At 36.1% G+C, this 19500-nt stretch overlaps 1 protein-coding gene across 1 annotated transcript; it reads right to left on the bottom strand.

Annotated features, from left to right (window-relative positions):
- Positions 1-18275: 18275 nt before the first annotated feature.
- LOC125264097 (low affinity immunoglobulin epsilon Fc receptor-like) lies at positions 18276-19500 on the bottom strand. The gene is made up of 3 exons (XM_048183335.1): positions 19148-19500; positions 18887-18972; positions 18276-18713 (listed from the first exon to the last, which is right to left on the bottom strand). The coding sequence occupies exons 1-3, from the start codon at positions 19488-19490 to the stop codon at positions 18570-18572; spliced, it is 573 nt and encodes a 190-aa protein (XP_048039292.1). The 5' UTR covers positions 19491-19500; the 3' UTR covers positions 18276-18569.

The following is a 19500-nucleotide window of genomic DNA, read 5'->3' on the forward strand; positions in this document are numbered from 1 at the left end:
TTGACAGAACGACATGATTTTGAATCAGGTTTGCTGTGTTTTGATAGAGTTAGTATGTGTTGAAAAAGGTTTTTAGCATTTTGAAATGTAGAGTTTGTGTTTATTTAACAAAATATGGTTTTGGGCAGAAAATTAACTATTTGGCTAATTGTGTGATGAATGTGTGTTGCTGTGTTAAGAGTTTAGAAAAAGTATTTTAAGTATTGCTAAACGCTTGTTAGCAATTGAAAAAAACTGTAATTATCTTATATGAAAACTCCTTTACTTTGTAATAGAATATTTATTTGTAATATAATGTACTCCAATCTAACTTTTTTCTTGAACAGAAAGTTCAATGAATTAAAAGCAATAATATATTTTGTTTGGACAATGGAGCATAAGCAATTATCACATCTATAACTTCAAAAAATGTTCCTATTCAGCCTGAAATAAAGTAGCACATCAAATATCTGTAATCCAGTAACCCTCAAAAGATGATGATTTATTTATTATTTCCAAACTGTACATTAATGTGCATTTCCATTCAAAGGAATTATTATTGTACATGACAATAAAACCTATTTATGTACGTTTACAAGTGTAATTGGTATGTTATTAACATCAAAATAGCATTTTAGTAAAAACTCTGGCCTTTTTGAAATATAACATTTGGTTTTATGTATATAAGATATATAACTACTTATTCCACTGTAATACTACATAATGGTGACATTACAAGATCCTAACACCATTAGTTCACATTTGTTAATATTTAAATAAAGACCAGAAATCAATGAAAAAGAATTCGAACTGTTGATTGTTTAACTTCTGTATGTTTTCTTAAATAAAGGGATGTGTAAAGGGAACTGTTGATGCTATTATATAAAGTTGTCAGTACTTTTGATAATAGTAATCAAATGTAAACAAAATTAAGTTTCTTAAAAATGTCGTCATCTTCAGTTGTGTTGAATGCCTTTTAAAAATCAGTAAAGAATAAAAAAAGATTTTCATTTCAAACAGGGTAATGTAATTTATATTTAACATTAGCCACATATTATTCCTAATACTGATAATAATAATAATTAGAATAATAATAATTTTTGTAAAACTAACAAATGCAAATGTAAAAATAATAAAAGAGCAGGTACATTTGGTGAGAAATGTGTGGCTATATTGGGGTGGTTTTGACAAATTTTCAGGTCACATAACCAGAAAGTTATTTAGATTTGTGTAATTGAAAAATTCATTAAAAAAATGACAAAATGACATTTCCCAAATCCAACTGGTGTATGATGTGTGACAGGTGTGTGTGAACATATCACAACTGGTGTGACATCATCGGGTCACATGACCAGGAAGTTATATAGATTTGTGTATTTCAAAAATTCATAAAAAAATGACAAAATGACATTTCCAAAATCCAACTGGTGTATGATGTGTGACAGGTGTGTGTGAACATATCACTACTGGTGTGACATCATCGGGTCACATGACCAGGAAGTTATATAGATTTGTGTATTTCAAAAATTCATAAAAAAATGACAAAATGACATTTCCCAAATCCAACTGGTGTATGATGTGTGACAGGTGTGTGTGAACATATCACAACTGGTGTGACATCATCGGGTCACATGACCAGGAAGTTATATAGATTTGTGTAATTCAAAAATTCATAAAAAAATGACAAAATGACATTTCCAAAATCCAACTCATGTATGATGTGCGACAGGTGTGTGTGAACATATCACTACTGGTGTGACATCATCGGGTCACATGACCAGGAAGTTATATAGATTTGTGTATTTCAAAAATTCATAAAAAAATGACAAAATGACATTTCCAAAATCCAACTGGTGTATGATGTGCGACAGGTGTGTGTGAACATATCACAACTGGTGTGACATCATCGGGTCACATGACCAGGAAGTTATATAGATTTGTGTAATGCAAAAATTCATAAAAAATGACAAAATGACATTTCCAAAATCCAACTGGTGTATGATGTGTGACAGGTGTGTGTGAACATATCACAACTGGTGTGACATCATCGGGTCACATGACCAGGAAGTTATATAGATTTGTGTAATGCAAAAATTCATAAAAAATTGACAAAATGACATTTCCAAAATCCAACTGGTGTATGATGTGTGACAGGTGTGTGTGAACATATCACTACTGGTGTGACATCATCGGGTCACATGACCAGGAAGTTATATAGATTTGTGTATTTCAAAAATTCATAAAAAATGACAAAATGACATTTCCAAAATCCAACTGGTGTATGATGTGTGACAGGTGTGTGTGAACATATCACAACTGGTGTGACATCATCGGGTCACATGACCAGGAAGTTATATAGATTTGTGTATTTCAAAAATTCATAAAAAATTGACAAAATGACATTTCCAAAATCCAACTGGTGTATGATGTGTGACAGGTGTGTGTGAACATATCACAACTGGTGTGACATCATCGGGTCACATGACCAGGAAGTTATATAGATTTGTGTATTTCAAAAATTCATAAAAAATTGACAAAATGACATTTCCAAAATCCAACTGGTGTATGATGTGTGACAGGTGTGTGTGAACATATCACTACTGGTGTGACATCATCGGGTCACATGACCAGGAAGTTATATAGATTTGTGTATTTCAAAAATTCATAAAAAAATGACAAAATGACATTTCCAAAATCCAACTGGTGTATGATGTGTGACAGGTGTGTGTGAACATATCACTACTGGTGTGACATCATCGGGTCACATGACCAGGAAGTTATATAGATTTGTGTATTTCAAAAATTCATAAAAAATGACAAAATGACATTTCCAAAATCCAACTGGTGTATGATGTGTGACAGGTGTGTGTGAACATATCACAACTGGTGTGACATCATCGGGTCACATGACCAGGAAGTTATATAGATTTGTGTATTTCAAAAATTCATAAAAAATGACAAAATGACATTTCCAAAATCCAACTCATGTATGATGTGTGACAGGTGTGTGTGAACATATCACAACTGGTGTGACATCATCGGGTCACATGACCAGGAAGTTATATAGATTTGTGTAATGCAAAAATTCATAAAAAATTGACAAAATGACATTTCCAAAATCCAACTGGTGTATGATGTGTGACAGGCGTGTGTGAACATATCACAACTGGTGTGACATCATCGGGTCACATGACCAGGAAGTTATATAGATTTGTGTATTTCAAAAATTCATAAAAAATTGACAAAATGACATTTCCAAAATCCAACTCATGTATGATGTGTGACAGGTGTGTGTGAACATATCACTACTGGTGTGACATCATCGGGTCACATGACCAGGAAGTTATATAGATTTGTGTATTTCAAAAATTCATAAAAAATGACAAAATGACATTTCCAAAATCCAACTCATGTATGATGTGTGACAGGTGTGTGTGAACATATCACTACTGGTGTGACATCATCGGGTCACATGACCAGGAAGTTATATAGATTTGTGTATTTCAAAAATTCATAAAAAATTGACAAAATGACATTTCCAAAATCCAACTCATGTATGATGTGTGACAGGTGTGTGTGAACATATCACTACTGGTGTGACATCATCGGGTCACATGACCAGGAAGTTATATAGATTTGTGTATTTCAAAAATTCATAAAAAAATGACAAAATGACATTTCCAAAATCCAACTCATGTATGATGTGTGACAGGTGTGTGTGAACATATCACTACTGGTGTGACATCATCGGGTCACATGACCAGGAAGTTATATAGATTTGTGTATTTCAAAAATTCATAAAAAAATGACAAAATGACATTTCCAAAATCCAACTGGTGTATGATGTGTGACAGGTGTGTGTGAACATATCACTACTGGTGTGACATCATCGGGTCACATGACCAGGAAGTTATATAGATTTGTGTAATGCAAAAATTCATAAAAAATTGACAAAATGACATTTCCAAAATCCAACTGGTGTATGATGTGTGACAGGTGTGTGTGAACATATCACAACTGGTGTGACATCATCGGGTCACATGACCAGGAAGTTATATAGATTTGTGTATTTCAAAAATTCATAAAAAATTGACAAAATGACATTTCCAAAATCCAACTCATGTATGATGTGTGACAGGTGTGTGTGAACATATCACTACTGGTGTGACATCATCGGGTCACATGACCAGGAAGTTATATAGATTTGTGTATTTCAAAAATTCATAAAAAAATGACAAAATGACATTTCCAAAATCCAACTCATGTATGATGTGTGACAGGTGTGTGTGAACATATCACTACTGGTGTGACATCATCGGGTCACATGACCAGGAAGTTATATAGATTTGTGTATTTCAAAAATTCATAAAAAATTGACAAAATGACATTTCCAAAATCCAACTCATGTATGATGTGTGACAGGTGTGTGTGAACATATCACTACTGGTGTGACATCATCGGGTCACATGACCAGGAAGTTATATAGATTTGTGTATTTCAAAAATTCATAAAAAAATGACAAAATGACATTTCCAAAATCCAACTGGTGTATGATGTGTGACAGGTGTGTGTGAACATATCACTACTGGTGTGACATCATCGGGTCACATGACCAGGAAGTTATATAGATTTGTGTATTTCAAAAATTCATAAAAAATTGACAAAATGACATTTCCAAAATCCAACTGGTGTATGATGTGTGACAGGTGTGTGTGAACATATCACAACTGGTGTGACATCATCGGGTCACATGACCAGGAAGTTATATAGATTTGTGTATTTCAAAAATTCATAAAAAATTGACAAAATGACATTTCCAAAATCCAACTCATGTATGATGTGTGACAGGTGTGTGTGAACATATCACTACTGGTGTGACATCATCGGGTCACATGACCAGGAAGTTATATAGATTTGTGTATTTCAAAAATTCATAAAAAAATGACAAAATGACATTTCCAAAATCCAACTGGTGTATGATGTGCGACAGGTGTGTGTGAACATATCACTACTGGTGTGACATCATCGGGTCACATGACCAGGAAGTTATATAGATTTGTGTATTTCAAAAATTCATAAAAAATTGACAAAATGACATTTCCAAAATCCAACTCATGTATGATGTGTGACAGGTGTGTGTGAACATATCACTACTGGTGTGACATCATCGGGTCACATGACCAGGAAGTTATATAGATTTGTGTATTTCAAAAATTCATAAAAAATTGACAAAATGACATTTCCAAAATCCAACTCATGTATGATGTGTGACAGGTGTGTGTGAACATATCACTACTGGTGTGACATCATCGGGTCACATGACCAGGAAGTTATATAGATTTGTGTATTTCAAAAATTCATAAAAAAATGACAAAATGACATTTCCAAAATCCAACTGGTGTATGATGTGCGACAGGTGTGTGTGAACATATCACTACTGGTGTGACATCATCGGGTCACATGACCAGGAAGTTATATAGATTTGTGTATTTCAAAAATTCATAAAAAATGACAAAATGACATTTCCAAAATCCAACTGGTGTATGATGTGCGACAGGTGTGTGTGAACATATCACAACTGGTGTGACATCATCGGGTCACATGACCAGGAAGTTATATAGATTTGTGTATTTCAAAAATTCATAAAAAAATGACAAAATGACATTTCCAAAATCCAACTCATGTATGATGTGTGACAGGTGTGTGTGAACATATCACAATGACTAGGAAGTTATATAGAATGTCACAACAATTGTACAACAAATGTACTTTTTTTTTTCAAATATAAGTTGTTTATCATATGCTGCATGTATTTATAAATACATTGTATGTGATTTCAGCTCTTTAGATAAAACCACCACAAAGGTAAATATATTTATTTCAATATGACATTCACTTTACTTACATATTTATAACAGATATATAAATAATATAAAAGTTAATAATTGTATTAATCTATACTTAATCTATTTACTAACATCAACTACTCATGAAAAAGGATCGTGTTTTAATGTTTAATGGAATAATGCACATATTTTTGTTGTGCATTTTGCACTTTTGAGACACTCCCTAACTTGAAACGCCCAAGTGGGGATCATTGTGAGGACTTTTTCACTTCTGATTCTAAAAACAATAACATCACCTATTAATATTATAATTAACTTTTGATACTAGGATTTATAATGTGATTTGAACGAGATACAGCATCATCCACGTCTTTATATGCGATTATATATCAATTAACACTGAAGAAAAGAGCGAATGTCTAACGAATGTCCAACATAAAACCAACTTTACCGCACCAATTGAGACAACAATTGACACAGTGATATATTATGTCATTTTATTTTGAATTCTTTATTTTATGGGTTTAAATGCATTACTCAATGTTAAACAAATTGTTGTAACGTCAGCCTCAGCGCGCGAGTGGACGCTGACGAGGCAGGACGCATTTTTCTCTCTCCTTTCTTCCAGTCATAGTTGCGTTTAACGGAAGAAGTTAGCGCAACTGATGTTTCACTGATCAAGTGTCCCATGTTTTTCCAGATCAATAAATACTGTTTCGGAGCTGGCCTGTTGTCTCCAGAGTAAAATTCTTTATGTGCAGAATCGTATCTGCTACATACGCACATTCTGGAGACAAAGGGAATTGGCGACACAGATGGTGAGCTGAGGGACTGATGGCAGATGAAGGAAAACCACTTTAAATCCTTATTAAGAGTCCTAATCATAAATACAGTGCATGTTCACAATAACAGTTTAAATAAATAAAAGAATGATTTAAACTTGCATGGAAACTCACGTTTTCATTTTGATATACACATTTACATTAATATTACACTTTCACTAATGGCGATAAGCACTGAAATTACATTACGCAGTCATTACGGAGAAGTTAATCAAACGTGATATGAATTCAGATAGTAGATGTGCTAGGTTACTTTCGATCACATTTCCTCTGACACGAGGAGCGCTAGGAGCACAATAATTCCTCTTTAAACTAAACTGCAGATGTTATGACAAAATATTTTAGTGAGAACGATGATCAGTGATGCACACTTAACTTTGATATTATGGAAGACGCTGCTGGATTCGGTGGTCGAACGGTCCGTTGTCCTGTTTGAATGATAATATCTTACTGTATAACCGCAGCTGCACGGAGGTGTTGATGTCGTGTGAAGGATCTTCAAACAATTACCACTGTATATGAAGGATATCATTTGAGGAAAACGGTAAGATTTGCACGTTTCCTTTTTAAAATACTTCACTGAAGCGCCGAGAAAGACAATTGTATTTACACTGCAATAAATAAGTAGGCCTATCTGTTTCCGCTAAAAAATATAGCCTATAAACTTCCTAAAAGATGTGTTCACCTTATCAGCAAAACTTTGATTCGAATGGTTTAAAAACAATTAAAATACTATTTGGCCAGTGGAAATGAATGAATCAACACTATTCTAAAACCTTCATCTTAAGTATTTAATACAATTTTGTTTTTATGCATATTTTGATATATATATTCTAAAACAAGAATATTGGATGATTTTTAGCAATGTAATGTGTATGGCACAAATGTTAACCATGGTGTCACGTGGATGGGAATATGTATGGAAGTGATATGTAGATGAGGTTATGCATAGTAAAACTAGGTGTCATAAGCACCATATATGGTGATTTCGGGGAGGAGACAGGGTGGAGATGCACGTACGCACAATCTTCCGCTCACTGGGATTTATAAAGGGATTTGTTCGCAGGATCTGGCGTACGCATGGTTTTATAAATCTGATTTTTTTTGTGCGTACGCAGAATCTAGCTTTTGCGCATACGTACACATTTAGGATGAAATCTACGCAAAGTTTTATAAATGAGACCCCTGGTCTGTGAACAGGCCAGGTTTTTTTTCCTTCCTCGTTTTTTCAATTTTTTTCCTTCTATTTTTTCTTCTTCATTCTACGGATTCCCGAAACTCCTGTGATCTTCTGTGACATCCTGCAAAACTTCACATTTGATGGCAGGCCAACAAAATCTGCTACGGAGGAAAAAGGACGACACATCATAAAGAAGAGGACAATATCCTTTCTTTGAAATTATCTTTCTTGCTTGGAGAAAGCAAGACGCTTTCAACCTAAAGAACTATTAGATTCCCTTCCTTGAGGGAATTTACTGAACAGAACAGGAAAAGAGAAAAGGAAATTGATCAGTACTATACAGAGCATTGAACTCTTGATAGCATACCAGTAACCCACTTGATTAACATTGAAGTCCTTATTGGATTATCTGTGAGATTTTTGAGAGAAACATTAATTCTACTATCTGTTTTTATTTTTTATTTTTATTTTCCTTCTCCTCTTTCTAATATTGAAATGACCGGTCCGTGTATATTTTGGGGCTGAAAAAAGAGTGCACTCAAGGGAAATTTTCAAAGCCAATCTTTGTTTATTGTTCATATGAAATTGTAATTTACTTACTTTTGTTCTTTTGCAATTTTAAAAATTATATTTCAAAATCAAATTTAACTTTGTTGTCTGTCTGTTATTTCTCACCACAACCCGCCACCTCCTTTACTGATCCCTAAATCTTCTGATTAATTAATTTCAATCTTTTGATAAATTCAATTCAACTCAATCATTAAATTGTCAGCAATTCTTTAAAGGGTGCTACAAAATCTTCTGCAAAGTTTGTCATTTCATTTCTATATGTGGTTTTTACTTTTAATACATGAAATGAACTATGTGAGCTTTACCTCTAAAGGCAAGAAAAATATTAACAGTTGTTAACCTTTGATGGAGACATTCTAACATGTGAGATCAATACAAAACACTATTAAAGCCTATAATTTATTAAAATTTAAAAACAAAACATGAATTATCAGCTCCAGATACTCTAAACTGCACCCTCATCCATTTTTTTGGATTCTTTGTAATTTTTGTATTAATTTTTTCCCCCATTACTTTTGTTCCACAAATAAACAACAACCACAAAACTATTTTGTAAGCATTTTTGTGAACTCCACATTCTGGCTGTTTGAACTCAAATCAGCATCTCTGTTTTTAATTTGTTCCCAAATGTTAACAAACGCTAGACAAATGTCATAAAGTTTTTGACTGTTCCAATTTTAAGACTCCATCACTTCACCAACAGTCCAACTTTTACTGCACGTCTCGAGATGTCAAGGTTTTGTTTAAGAGACATGAGTGTGCACTTTAAGATCATGTCATCCATCATGCGTGAACTGTGAACGGCCCGCCAAACCAAATCTTGCGTTACTCCTGACAGTGGAAAACTTGTGCATCAGCACCAAAAATTATTTCTGAAGTACTGAACATCAACATTATGAAATGGTGTTTAGTTGCCTCCTGCCAATAAAAATTGAAGAAGAAGAAGAAGAAAAAGAAGAAATGGCAGAGTGGCAAAGTGCCTGATTGCGTCTGTGCGGGACTAACGTTATTTGTTCGGCACATTTAAATGTTTGTGACAGTCCTTTTAAGACACTTGGCAGCAATCTTTGAAATGCCTCTCGAGCATTCAGTGCAGCTCGTATCACTTTGAATGGGGAAACATCAAATTCTAATTGCATTGCATTTTCCCCCATTCAACACAATGTGAGTGACGCATCTTGTGTTATTCTATAGTCTTTGGAACAGTCAAGAGAAACTGAAAGATGACTGCAAACCCATGAGTAGCCAATTTCATTTTAGTGTTTATGCTTATGACTGTGAGAAACTAAAATGAACTGTTGGATGCAGATTTATGTTTTGTAACTTTTTTTATATATATATACTTGCACTAGCATATTGTATATGACAAATTAGTTCAAACTTTGACCTGTGGAGGGCAGTAATACACTTAGCAGTGTCTACACTGCTGGAATTCAAATTGAGAAGAAGAAGAGAGCTAGTTCAAGATGAGCATTTATAGTTAGTTTTATTTATTTTTTTAGAAAATGAGTGATGGTTTCTCTTGATAAGACCCTTATTCCTTGTCTGGGATCATGTAGAACGCTTTGAAGCTGCAATGAAACTAATTTTGACCTTCAACCATTTGGGCTCCATTGAAGTCCACTATATGGAAAAAATCCTGGAACGTTTTCATCAAAAACCTTAATTTCTTTTCAACTGAAGAAAGATAGACATGAACATCTTGGATGACATGGAGGTGAGTAAATTATCAGGAAATTTTAATTTGAAAGTGAACCAATCCTTCAAGGGCTCACGCATTTAAAGTGGCAGACGACATTGCGGAGAAGTTAATCGCCGAGGTCCAGAAAAATCCACCCCATTTTCAAGGATACTTTAAAGAAAATGGATATATGGAAATCAATCGGTCATACCGTCAGAATAATGGTGAGAAGTATTAACGAGGAGATCATTATGCCAGGCTAACAAACTGAAATTAAAATTACCTCGGGTATCCAGTTTCGACAACATTGTCTTGCTTCCTTTGACGTTGCAGTGAAAAAGACTAGGTGTTGTTTTTATTCCACTATATTGACCTTGTCAGCTAAATTCACTGTTAGATTAGATCGATTACACTAGCTATTCACTCAAAACATAGTGAACATAGGACTCATGCTGAGGACATCTGCTGGTTAAAGCTGCGTAAATGCAACAAGAACAGCAAAAACATGTTGTACACACTTTGAAACCGCAGCGTGTGAGTTTAGAATAAACACACTGTTATTGTTCATTGTTGTGGGCGCAAATATTGTTATAATCATCTTTATAGTTATGTTCTTGGTGTGAAAGGGCCTTAAAAATGCTTAAATATGTGCATCATCTAATTTAAATATGCACTAGTTTCCATAAATTTTCTGAACATAAATCTGAACATTGGATAAAACCAAGTAAGGGCCAAAATTCTTGTTTGATTTTTTTTTTTTTTTTTTTTTTTTTTTGACATATTAGAGTTAAGGTTTTCTATAGAAGGGATTTTTAAAATCTCATTTTAGCACTCCAAAAATAAAAAAATACAGTCAACAGACAGAAAAAAATAATAATTTTCACCATGTTTATAGGCATAAATGTTGTATAAAATCAGGTGAATAATATATAGATGGGAATAAAACCAAAGAATTTGCAGAACATGGAGGATTTTTCTGAAGAACTTGTTCAGTTTAACTGCTCAGGACAAGCATATATAAATTCAGCTTTTTTTTTTTGTCTTGTGGACATTATGTAAACATCTGTTATGTGAAATAGTTTATTCAGGACAGTACTAAATAAATAAATTAAATAACATGCAATTTTCATTATTATTTTGATAAATTGATAAACATTTTTGCATATTCTGCAAGGGGTAGTAAACAAGCTCAACTGTTAGTACTGCTGAAGTGGAGAAAAAAAAATCAGCCTTTAAAGATATGCTTTGCAATTAAAATCTACAGACACAGATAGATAAAGTGCAATGAAATAAACACTTAAATGTGTGTTTTGGATGTTTTCAACAACATTTTATGAACGTTTATTCTAGCAGTGATGCAAAGTACAATAAAACTTTCTTCTGTTTAAGTGAAACCTCCATCACTGTTCAAACCTAACTGTGAACGATACTTTTGTGATGTCAAACCTGTTGAGGGAATACTGTTAATGATATTTTATAATAACATGATAATGTCTGATGTATTTCCCCATTTTTAACATTTGGGGGAAATTGATCATTTTCAAAACCAGTGAAACTCACCTGATAACAGCAAAAAAGATCAAATCAGTCTTCATGATGACACACCAACAAATTCTCACACTGATGCACAACTGAATTGCTCTTTTCAGGGACAAGAAAGGTTGTGTAATCATTTCTCTTTGTAAAGCCTATTTCATGAGTTTGTACTGCCCTGTTTAGGTGCTTGATAGTGACACATCAGTGTTGACACACGTTTTACATTGAAAATAACATTCAAACAATTTCAGCAGAGATTTCAATGTCCTCTTAAATCTGACTGTATGTCTGTCTCTCTAAATATCTCTAGGGCTGGATGAAAAACTGCAGCCTTCAGACATGCTTGCCATATTCCACATTTATCCTTAACTCCCTGAGGTCCGAAAACGCGCCAGCGCGTTTTGCAGGATTTTTTTCACATTGCAGCAAAACAGACTTAAAATACTCCGTCATTTCTTGTCATAGAGACATAAGTAATATATCAATTGAAACTATAGAATGTCTTCTTTTATTTGTGTACACTCAGAGTAAAAACACAATGTTGTGCTTTTTGTAAAATAAAGAAAACAAACATGATGCGTGATCTCTCCTCTCCCTCTGAACGAAGTTCAATCTGATAGTTCTCAGAAAATGAACTGTAACTTATGTATACTAATGACAAAAAAATGACACTTATGTCTAAAGAAACATTGAAATGTCAGGTTTTAAATCGTGCAAGTCAAATCGAAAACAAACATTGTGTTTATGTAATCTGTATGAAAAGAGAGCCATGTCAGAAGTCTGTGATTCAGCTCATTACCCGCTAATGCGGCCACGCCCACAGAGCCAGCGCTATTCAGACGCAAATTCAGAGTCAATACTTGTATGCATTGTCTCAATCATGTATTTATTGTCTTAAAAAGTGTTTATTTGGATGTTAAAGCCATGGTTAGCGATCTCTAGAAGACATGCTGTTAGTTCCTAGTTCCTTTTCTTCTTTATATGAATTTGTGGCGTAAAGGTGTACAGAGCGCCCTCCGGCTGCAAGTATGAATTGAAAACACAGTATCCAGCACTCATAGTGATGACAATAAATATTACTTCTCAGTATAGAAAATTGACATAAATATATAAGAATCCATCAATATTTCTCCAAATGTGCATGCTTTTAAGCTAAAAGCCTATATGAAATGCCATAGAGGTAACATAATTGTTCAGACACTTTGCATCACAGAAATACATTATATTTTAAAGAATATAATAGAATACCATTATTTTAAATTGTAATAATATTTCACAGTATTGCTGTTTATGACCTGAGACATTATTACAGAGGGTTTTTTTCACAGCCTACCTGACTGAAAGGCCTCATTAATATTGAAGTCATTTCAGGTCATTATTATGTGATTCTTTTGTCTTCTCAGGTGTAAATGGCCCATTATTCATGATCATTCACGCCTCCACCCATACTGTGTTTCTTGACAAAAAGTGTCTTACAAAAACTAAATCAATATATTGTTTTATATGAAGGAGTAGGCAGCATAATTTTTACATAATTCTGAAGCAAAAACTCTAGTCTACAACCTCCAATACCCAGAAGTCTTGTGAACACAGATTTAATATACTTTTTTTGGCCTTATTTCAGTGACTTAAGTTTTTTGTTAAAGAAATTACACTTCATTTAAAAAACCAACAAAAACAAAAAAAAACTGTAGAGCACCATTCTTAACCTTACCATTCTTGTTTAAATACTTAACATAAGACATATAGAATATATATTGAATTCAAATGGTTGAGGACAACAAAATTTGTTTATAATCTAACCATTTTGATAAATGAGGTGATAAAATATGAAAAATGTCTGGTCTTTTTTAGAGATGTAGGTAGTTGTGAGTTGTGAGTAGCATTAACTCTTCTCCTTTTATTCACTATCCCAGAGCTGCACCATTTGGTGTTACTGGAATTTGCTTACAAAAAATGTTTTGCATTATGCCTTGTACTTCAATGCCTTGTGTGGTGGTCGACCCCTGCTGCGTGGAGCTGGACGATTCGGATGTCTGGCATGGAAGTCATTGAGAAGGCTGGGATCGAGAATATCATTCCTGGGGACCCATGACCGCTCTTCGGGACCGTAACCTTCCCAGTCGACCAAGTACTCCAGGTGACCACCACGGCGCCGGGAGTCCAAGATGTCGTTAACTGTGTAGGCCGCTCCTTCGTCCACGGTGAGCGGAAGGGGGGTTCCTTGGCTTCGCCAGGCTCTGTGGAGGGAAGAACAGAGGGATGGTGAGGCTTTAACAAAGACACGTGGAAAACTGGGTGAATTCTATACTCAGGAGGGAGCTGCAGGTGATAGGTGACAAGGTTGATCCTCCGAGTGATGGTGAAGGGGCCAATGAATCTAGGACTCAGTTTCCTACATGGCAGGCACATCCTGATGTCCCGGGTTGACAGCCAGACCTTCTGTCCTGGCTGGTAATTGGGTGCTTGGGAACACCGAAGGTCCGCTGTCGTCCTGCGCCTGCGTAGGGCCCGCTGGAGTTGGAGATGAGCTGAGTCCCAGACCCTCTCGCTCTCCTGGAACCAGTAATCTACCGCAGCGACGTCCGATGGTTCCCCATCCCAAGGGAACAGTGGGGGTTGGAAACTGAGTACGCATTGGAACGGCGTGAGACCTGTGGTGGACTGGCAGAGAGAGTTCTGGGCATACTCGGCCCAACCCAGAAACTGGTTCCAGGAGTCCTGGTGGCCGTGACAGAAGGTACATAGGAAACGGCCGATCTCCTGGATCTTCCTCTCCGTCTGCCTGTTCATCTGGGGATGGTAGCCAGAGGAGAGACTTATGGTCACACCTAGAAGCTTGAAGAATGCTTTCCATACTCTGGAGGTGAAATGTGATCCACGGTCAGATACAATATCTTCGGGCAGTCCATATTCAAGTCAAGTCAAGTCAAATTTATTTATATAGCGCTTTTACAATTGGTAATTGTTTCAAAGCAGCTTTACATATTAGAAGCACAGAAAAAAGGGAAGTGGTTAAAAATAAGCTGTACAAACAAGCGTGGTAATATGTAACATATACAAGATGGTGCTACATTAAGCCAACGTCGGCTGACTCCCAGGGGTGGAAAAAACCCCCTAGGAGAAAAACCCAGCGTGCTAACACTGGGAAAAAAGTCCTAGGAGGGAAAAAACCCCTTGGAAGATATATATAATATATGTAAATGGATATGGAGATCAAAATCTGAATTATACATTTTTATTATAGAGATTAAAAATAGATTATATATAAATATATGTAAGCGGATACGGAGATTTAAAAATCTGAATTATAGATGCAGCCAGAACTGGATCTGTAGGCCCATTGTCTCCTGGGCTACGTTGTAGTCAGGTCCAGACACAGGTTCTCCATCTGATCTGGATACGGCCTGGATCCAGCACCCGGAAAACCTCAGGATAAGCAGAGAGACAGATATTAGCGTAGATGCCATTCTTATTCTGATGTACAGGTATATCTAGTGTTATAGGAAATGTTCTCGGTTCCGGCCGACCTAATTATTGCAGCGTAACAATCCTTTAACGGATTTGAAAAATGTTAATGTATTGATAATGTGTTATGTGTATGCAAGAGCAAAGAGATGTGTTTTTAGTCTAGATTTAAACTGACAGAGTGTGTCTGCTTCCCGAACAATGCTAGGAAGATTGTTCCAGAGTTTAGGTGCTAAATAGGAAAAGGATCTGCCGCCTTCAGTTGATTTTGATATTCTGGGTATTATCAACTGGCCTGAATTCTGAGATCGCAATAAACGTGAAGGACTGTAATGCATTAAGAGCTCACTTAGGTACTGGGGAGCTAAACCATTTAGAGCTTTATAAGTAAGTAGCAAGATTTTAAAATCTATACGATGTTTAATAGGGAGCCAATGTAATGTTGACAGAACTGGGCTAATATGGTCATACTTTCTGGTTCTAGTAAGAACTCTAGCTGCCGCATTTTGGACCAACTGTAGTCTGTTTAAAAGCCGAGCAGAACAACCACCAAGTAGAGCGTTACAATAATCTAGTCTTGAGGTCATGAATGCATGAACCAACTGTTCCGCATTTGTCATTGAGAGCATATGTCGTAATTTAGATATATTTTTTAGATGGAAGAAGGCGGTTTTACAGATACTAGAAACATGACTTTCAAATGAAAGATTGGTATCGAAGAGCACACCCAAGTTCTTAACTGAGGACGAAGGTTTAATGGAGCACCCGTCAAGTGTTAGAGAGTATTCAAGGTTTTTTCGTGAGGACGTTTTTGGTCCAAAGATTAGGATATCAGTTTTTTCTGAATTTAATAATAAGAAATTTCTTGTCATCCAGTTTTTAATGTCAGCTATGCATTCTGTTAGTTTTGTGAATTTGTAGGTTTCGTCAGGGCGCGAGGAAATATAGAGCTGAGTATCGTCAGCGTAGCAGTGAAAACTAACACCATGCTTCCTAATTATCTCTCCTAAGGGCAGCATGTACAGAGTGAAAAGCAACGGTCCTAGTACTGAGCCTTGTGGTACTCCATATTGAACCTGTGATCGATACGACATCTCTTCATTAACTACTACAGACTGATAACGGTCAGATAAGTACGATTTGAACCATGCCAAAGCAATTCCACTAATGCCAATATAGTTTTCAAGTCTTTTTAAAAGAATGTTGTGATCGATAGTGTCAAAAGCAGCACTGAGATCTAATAACACTAATAGAGAAATACAGCCATGATCGGATGATAGGAGTAGATCGTTTGTAACTCTAACGAGAGCAGTCTCAGTACTATGGTATGGTCTAAATCCTGACTGGAAATCCTCACAGATTCCATTTCTTTCTAAAAAGGAGCACAGTTGTGTTGAAACTGCCTTTTCTAGTATCTTTGACAGAAAAGGTAGATTCGAGATTGGCCTGTAATTTACTAAATCTCTCTGATCTAGTTGAGGTTTTTTAATAAGAGGTTTAATAATAGCCTGCTTAAAGGTTTTTGGCACGTATCCTAGTGTTAAGGATGAATTAATTATATCAAGAAGTGGACCTATGACCTCTGGAAGCATTTCTTTCAGTAGTTTAGTCGGCATTGGGTCTAACATACATGTCGTTGATTTTGATGATTTGATAAGTTTAGATAATTCTTCCTCTCCTATAGCGGCGAATGATTCTAGTTTTACCTCAGGGACACTACAGTGCACTGTCTGAAGCGAAACTGTAGACGGTTGCATGTTTTTAATTTTCTCTCTAATATTATCAATCTTGCAAGTAAAGAAGTTCATAAAGTCATTACTGCTGTGCTCTATGGAAACGTCAGCAGTTGAATCTCTGTTTCTAGTTAATTTAGCCACTGTGTCAAATAAATACCTAGGATTATGTTTGTTTTCTATTAAGAGATTTGAAAAATAAGTAGATCTAGCATTTCTTATAGCCGTTCTGTACTCAATCATTTTTTCTTTCCACGAAAGGCGAAAAACTTCTAGTTTTGTTTTCTTCCAACTACGTTCAGCTTTTCTAACAGCTCGTTTTAGAGCCCGAGTGTGCTCATCATACCACGGCGTTGGATTAGTTTCCTTAATCTTCTTTAGACATAAAGGAGCGACTGCATCTAATGTGCTGGAAAAGAGAGAGCCAATAGTTTCTGTTGCAGCATCAAGTTCTTCTAAGTTGTCAGGTATACTAAGGCGATGAAACTGCTCGGGGAGATTATTTATAAAGCAATCTTTAGTGGTAGACGTGATGGTTCTACAATATTTATGGCTGGGTGGTGGTTTTGTAGCCTTGGCTAATTGTATTATACACGAGACTAAATAATGATCTGATATATTACCTGAACACATGGTTGAACATGAGCTCCGCGGTCTCCATAGCTGTTGGCAGTCCAGGCAAGGGGATTAATCTGCATGACTTGAAGAATCGATCCACTACCACCAATACACAGGTGCAACCATTGGAGACTGGAAGATCTGTTATGAAATCAACTCCTAGGTGTGACCAGGGGCGGTTAGGCACCCTTGCACGTACCTCCTGACGTCGGATGCCATGTTGGACCACCAGAAGCGCTGTTTAAGCAGCGAGAGGGTTTCATTGACCCCTGGGAGGCCAGTGCCCAATGACGAATGCGAGGAGTGAATCAGTGGAGTGCGTCATGTCCGTGGGATATACTGCAATCCCTGGGGGCAACCCGGCGGGGTGTTGGTGGAGGCACTCGGGTCAGGGAGCGTTTCGGCAGACCAAGTGATGGAGCTGACGAAGGGGCTTTCGGGGATGATTGGCTCTGGGTCGTCGGAGGTTTCCTTGGGACTATAGATAAAAGGTAACATCGAACACGCATAACATACAATACCGGACGCTAGACTGAAGACGGAGGAACTTAAATAGACAATACTAATAACTAACAGCTGTGGGTGTAATCAGTGTCCATGGCGAGTGATGAGTGGCAGGAACAGAACACAAAGGAGCATGTGACAGTCAATAACAAACAGGACGAGATGGTGAATGTAAGAGCAGTATTGAACATTAAATATGTAATTTTCCTGTGGTATTTGCCCAGGAGGGTACATTCAGAACATCACTTGCTTTAGATGAAATTTTGTTGTTTTATTTGGTATAATAACCTGGTGAAACAACATCTCAGGATTGACAGAACCCAGGTTCTGTGATTGTCTCAGATAAATTAGATAATAAATAATCAGATGTTTACATTCAAAATTTGACAAAACATTCACATTCTTACCCAACTCTGAAATTTAACTTACCCAAAACACAAAATACAACATCCCTTAAAAAAAGATAAGGAAATCATGATGGAATAAATGCACAGTAAAGACATAAAGACAAGACTGAGGAAATAGTGAGAAAATTCTGCTACCATTTCTGCATTTCCCCATTAAACATCTAAAATGTTTAGTTAGTCAGGTGGTTAGTTAGGTGGTAAGTGTTTATTTACGCAGTTTTGAAATGCAAGTCTGTTTAGTGGCGTCACTCTTCTTGTCCTTCTTTTGGAAGACATTCCCATTGGACTGGGTTCTCCATGAAAGTTTAGCATATTGTGCCAAACCCTTCTCCTTCAGTATCTGCTCCATCTGAAGAACAGAAATGACTTTGAAATGATATTACTGTTGGCTTTTTTCCAATGGAATTGCAATGGTATGGTGTCCCTATTGGTTCATTCTCTTATAAATCAGAAACAGTTCTAGGTGAGTTTCTCTATTGTGACGTGTGTGTATACGTGTGTGTGTGTGTGTGTGTAACTCACCTTCTCTAAAATCTCTTTCATCACTGCAGGATCATTCACATTTTGACTTGATTTCACCTCTAATCTCACTAGCTGTCTCTTTCTCTCTGTGGGACACACACACATTAGGGATGGCAATTAAAATAGAACATGTAATTTGTAATAGAAAATTACATTTTTTAAATAGACATTATTTAAAACAATATATTATCTTTTGATCAGCAGGTCAGGAAAAATAAAACAAAAAGTCAAAGTATGGATATACAATAAATAAAAACTCACCGATGTAACATGCAAAAGGAGCGTAGTCTTCACAGTTGCGGTCATACCAGTAGCCATCATAAACATTAACACACAACTGACCATTCGGTTGTCCAGATTTCCATTTTCTGAATGAGGAACTTCTCTGATCTGACCAGACAAAGACACCATCACCACTAGTTCGATATAGTCCAAGCCAAACATTTCCCATTCCTGCAGTTTTCAGCAGCTCATCATGATCCACCTGGTCAGTGATGGTGATGAGATCAGTGTAACGCTGTCTGCAGTACTTCTGTGCATCCGTCCAGTTCACAGACACCGGCACATAGACAAACTCATGAAGCCATGAGAATGTCACACGCATCAGAGCTAAA

Source organism: Megalobrama amblycephala, linkage group LG3 (assembly GCF_018812025.1).
Source record: "Megalobrama amblycephala isolate DHTTF-2021 linkage group LG3, ASM1881202v1, whole genome shotgun sequence".
Lineage (NCBI taxonomy): Eukaryota > Metazoa > Chordata > Actinopteri > Cypriniformes > Xenocyprididae > Megalobrama > Megalobrama amblycephala.

Bases quoted from the DNA above. Each gene is read 5' to 3' on its own strand.
- LOC125264097 (XM_048183335.1), bottom strand. From the start codon at position 19,490: ATGCGTGTGACATTCTCATGGCTTCATGAGTTTGTCTATGTGCCGGTG. The intron at 18,973-19,147 runs GTGAGTTTTTAT...TGTGTCCCACAG, and splicing joins TCCTTTTGCATGTTACATCG to AGAGAAAGAGACAGCTAGTG. The intron at 18,714-18,886 runs GTGAGTTACACA...TCTGTTCTTCAG, and splicing joins TGAAAGAGATTTTAGAGAAG to ATGGAGCAGATACTGAAGGA.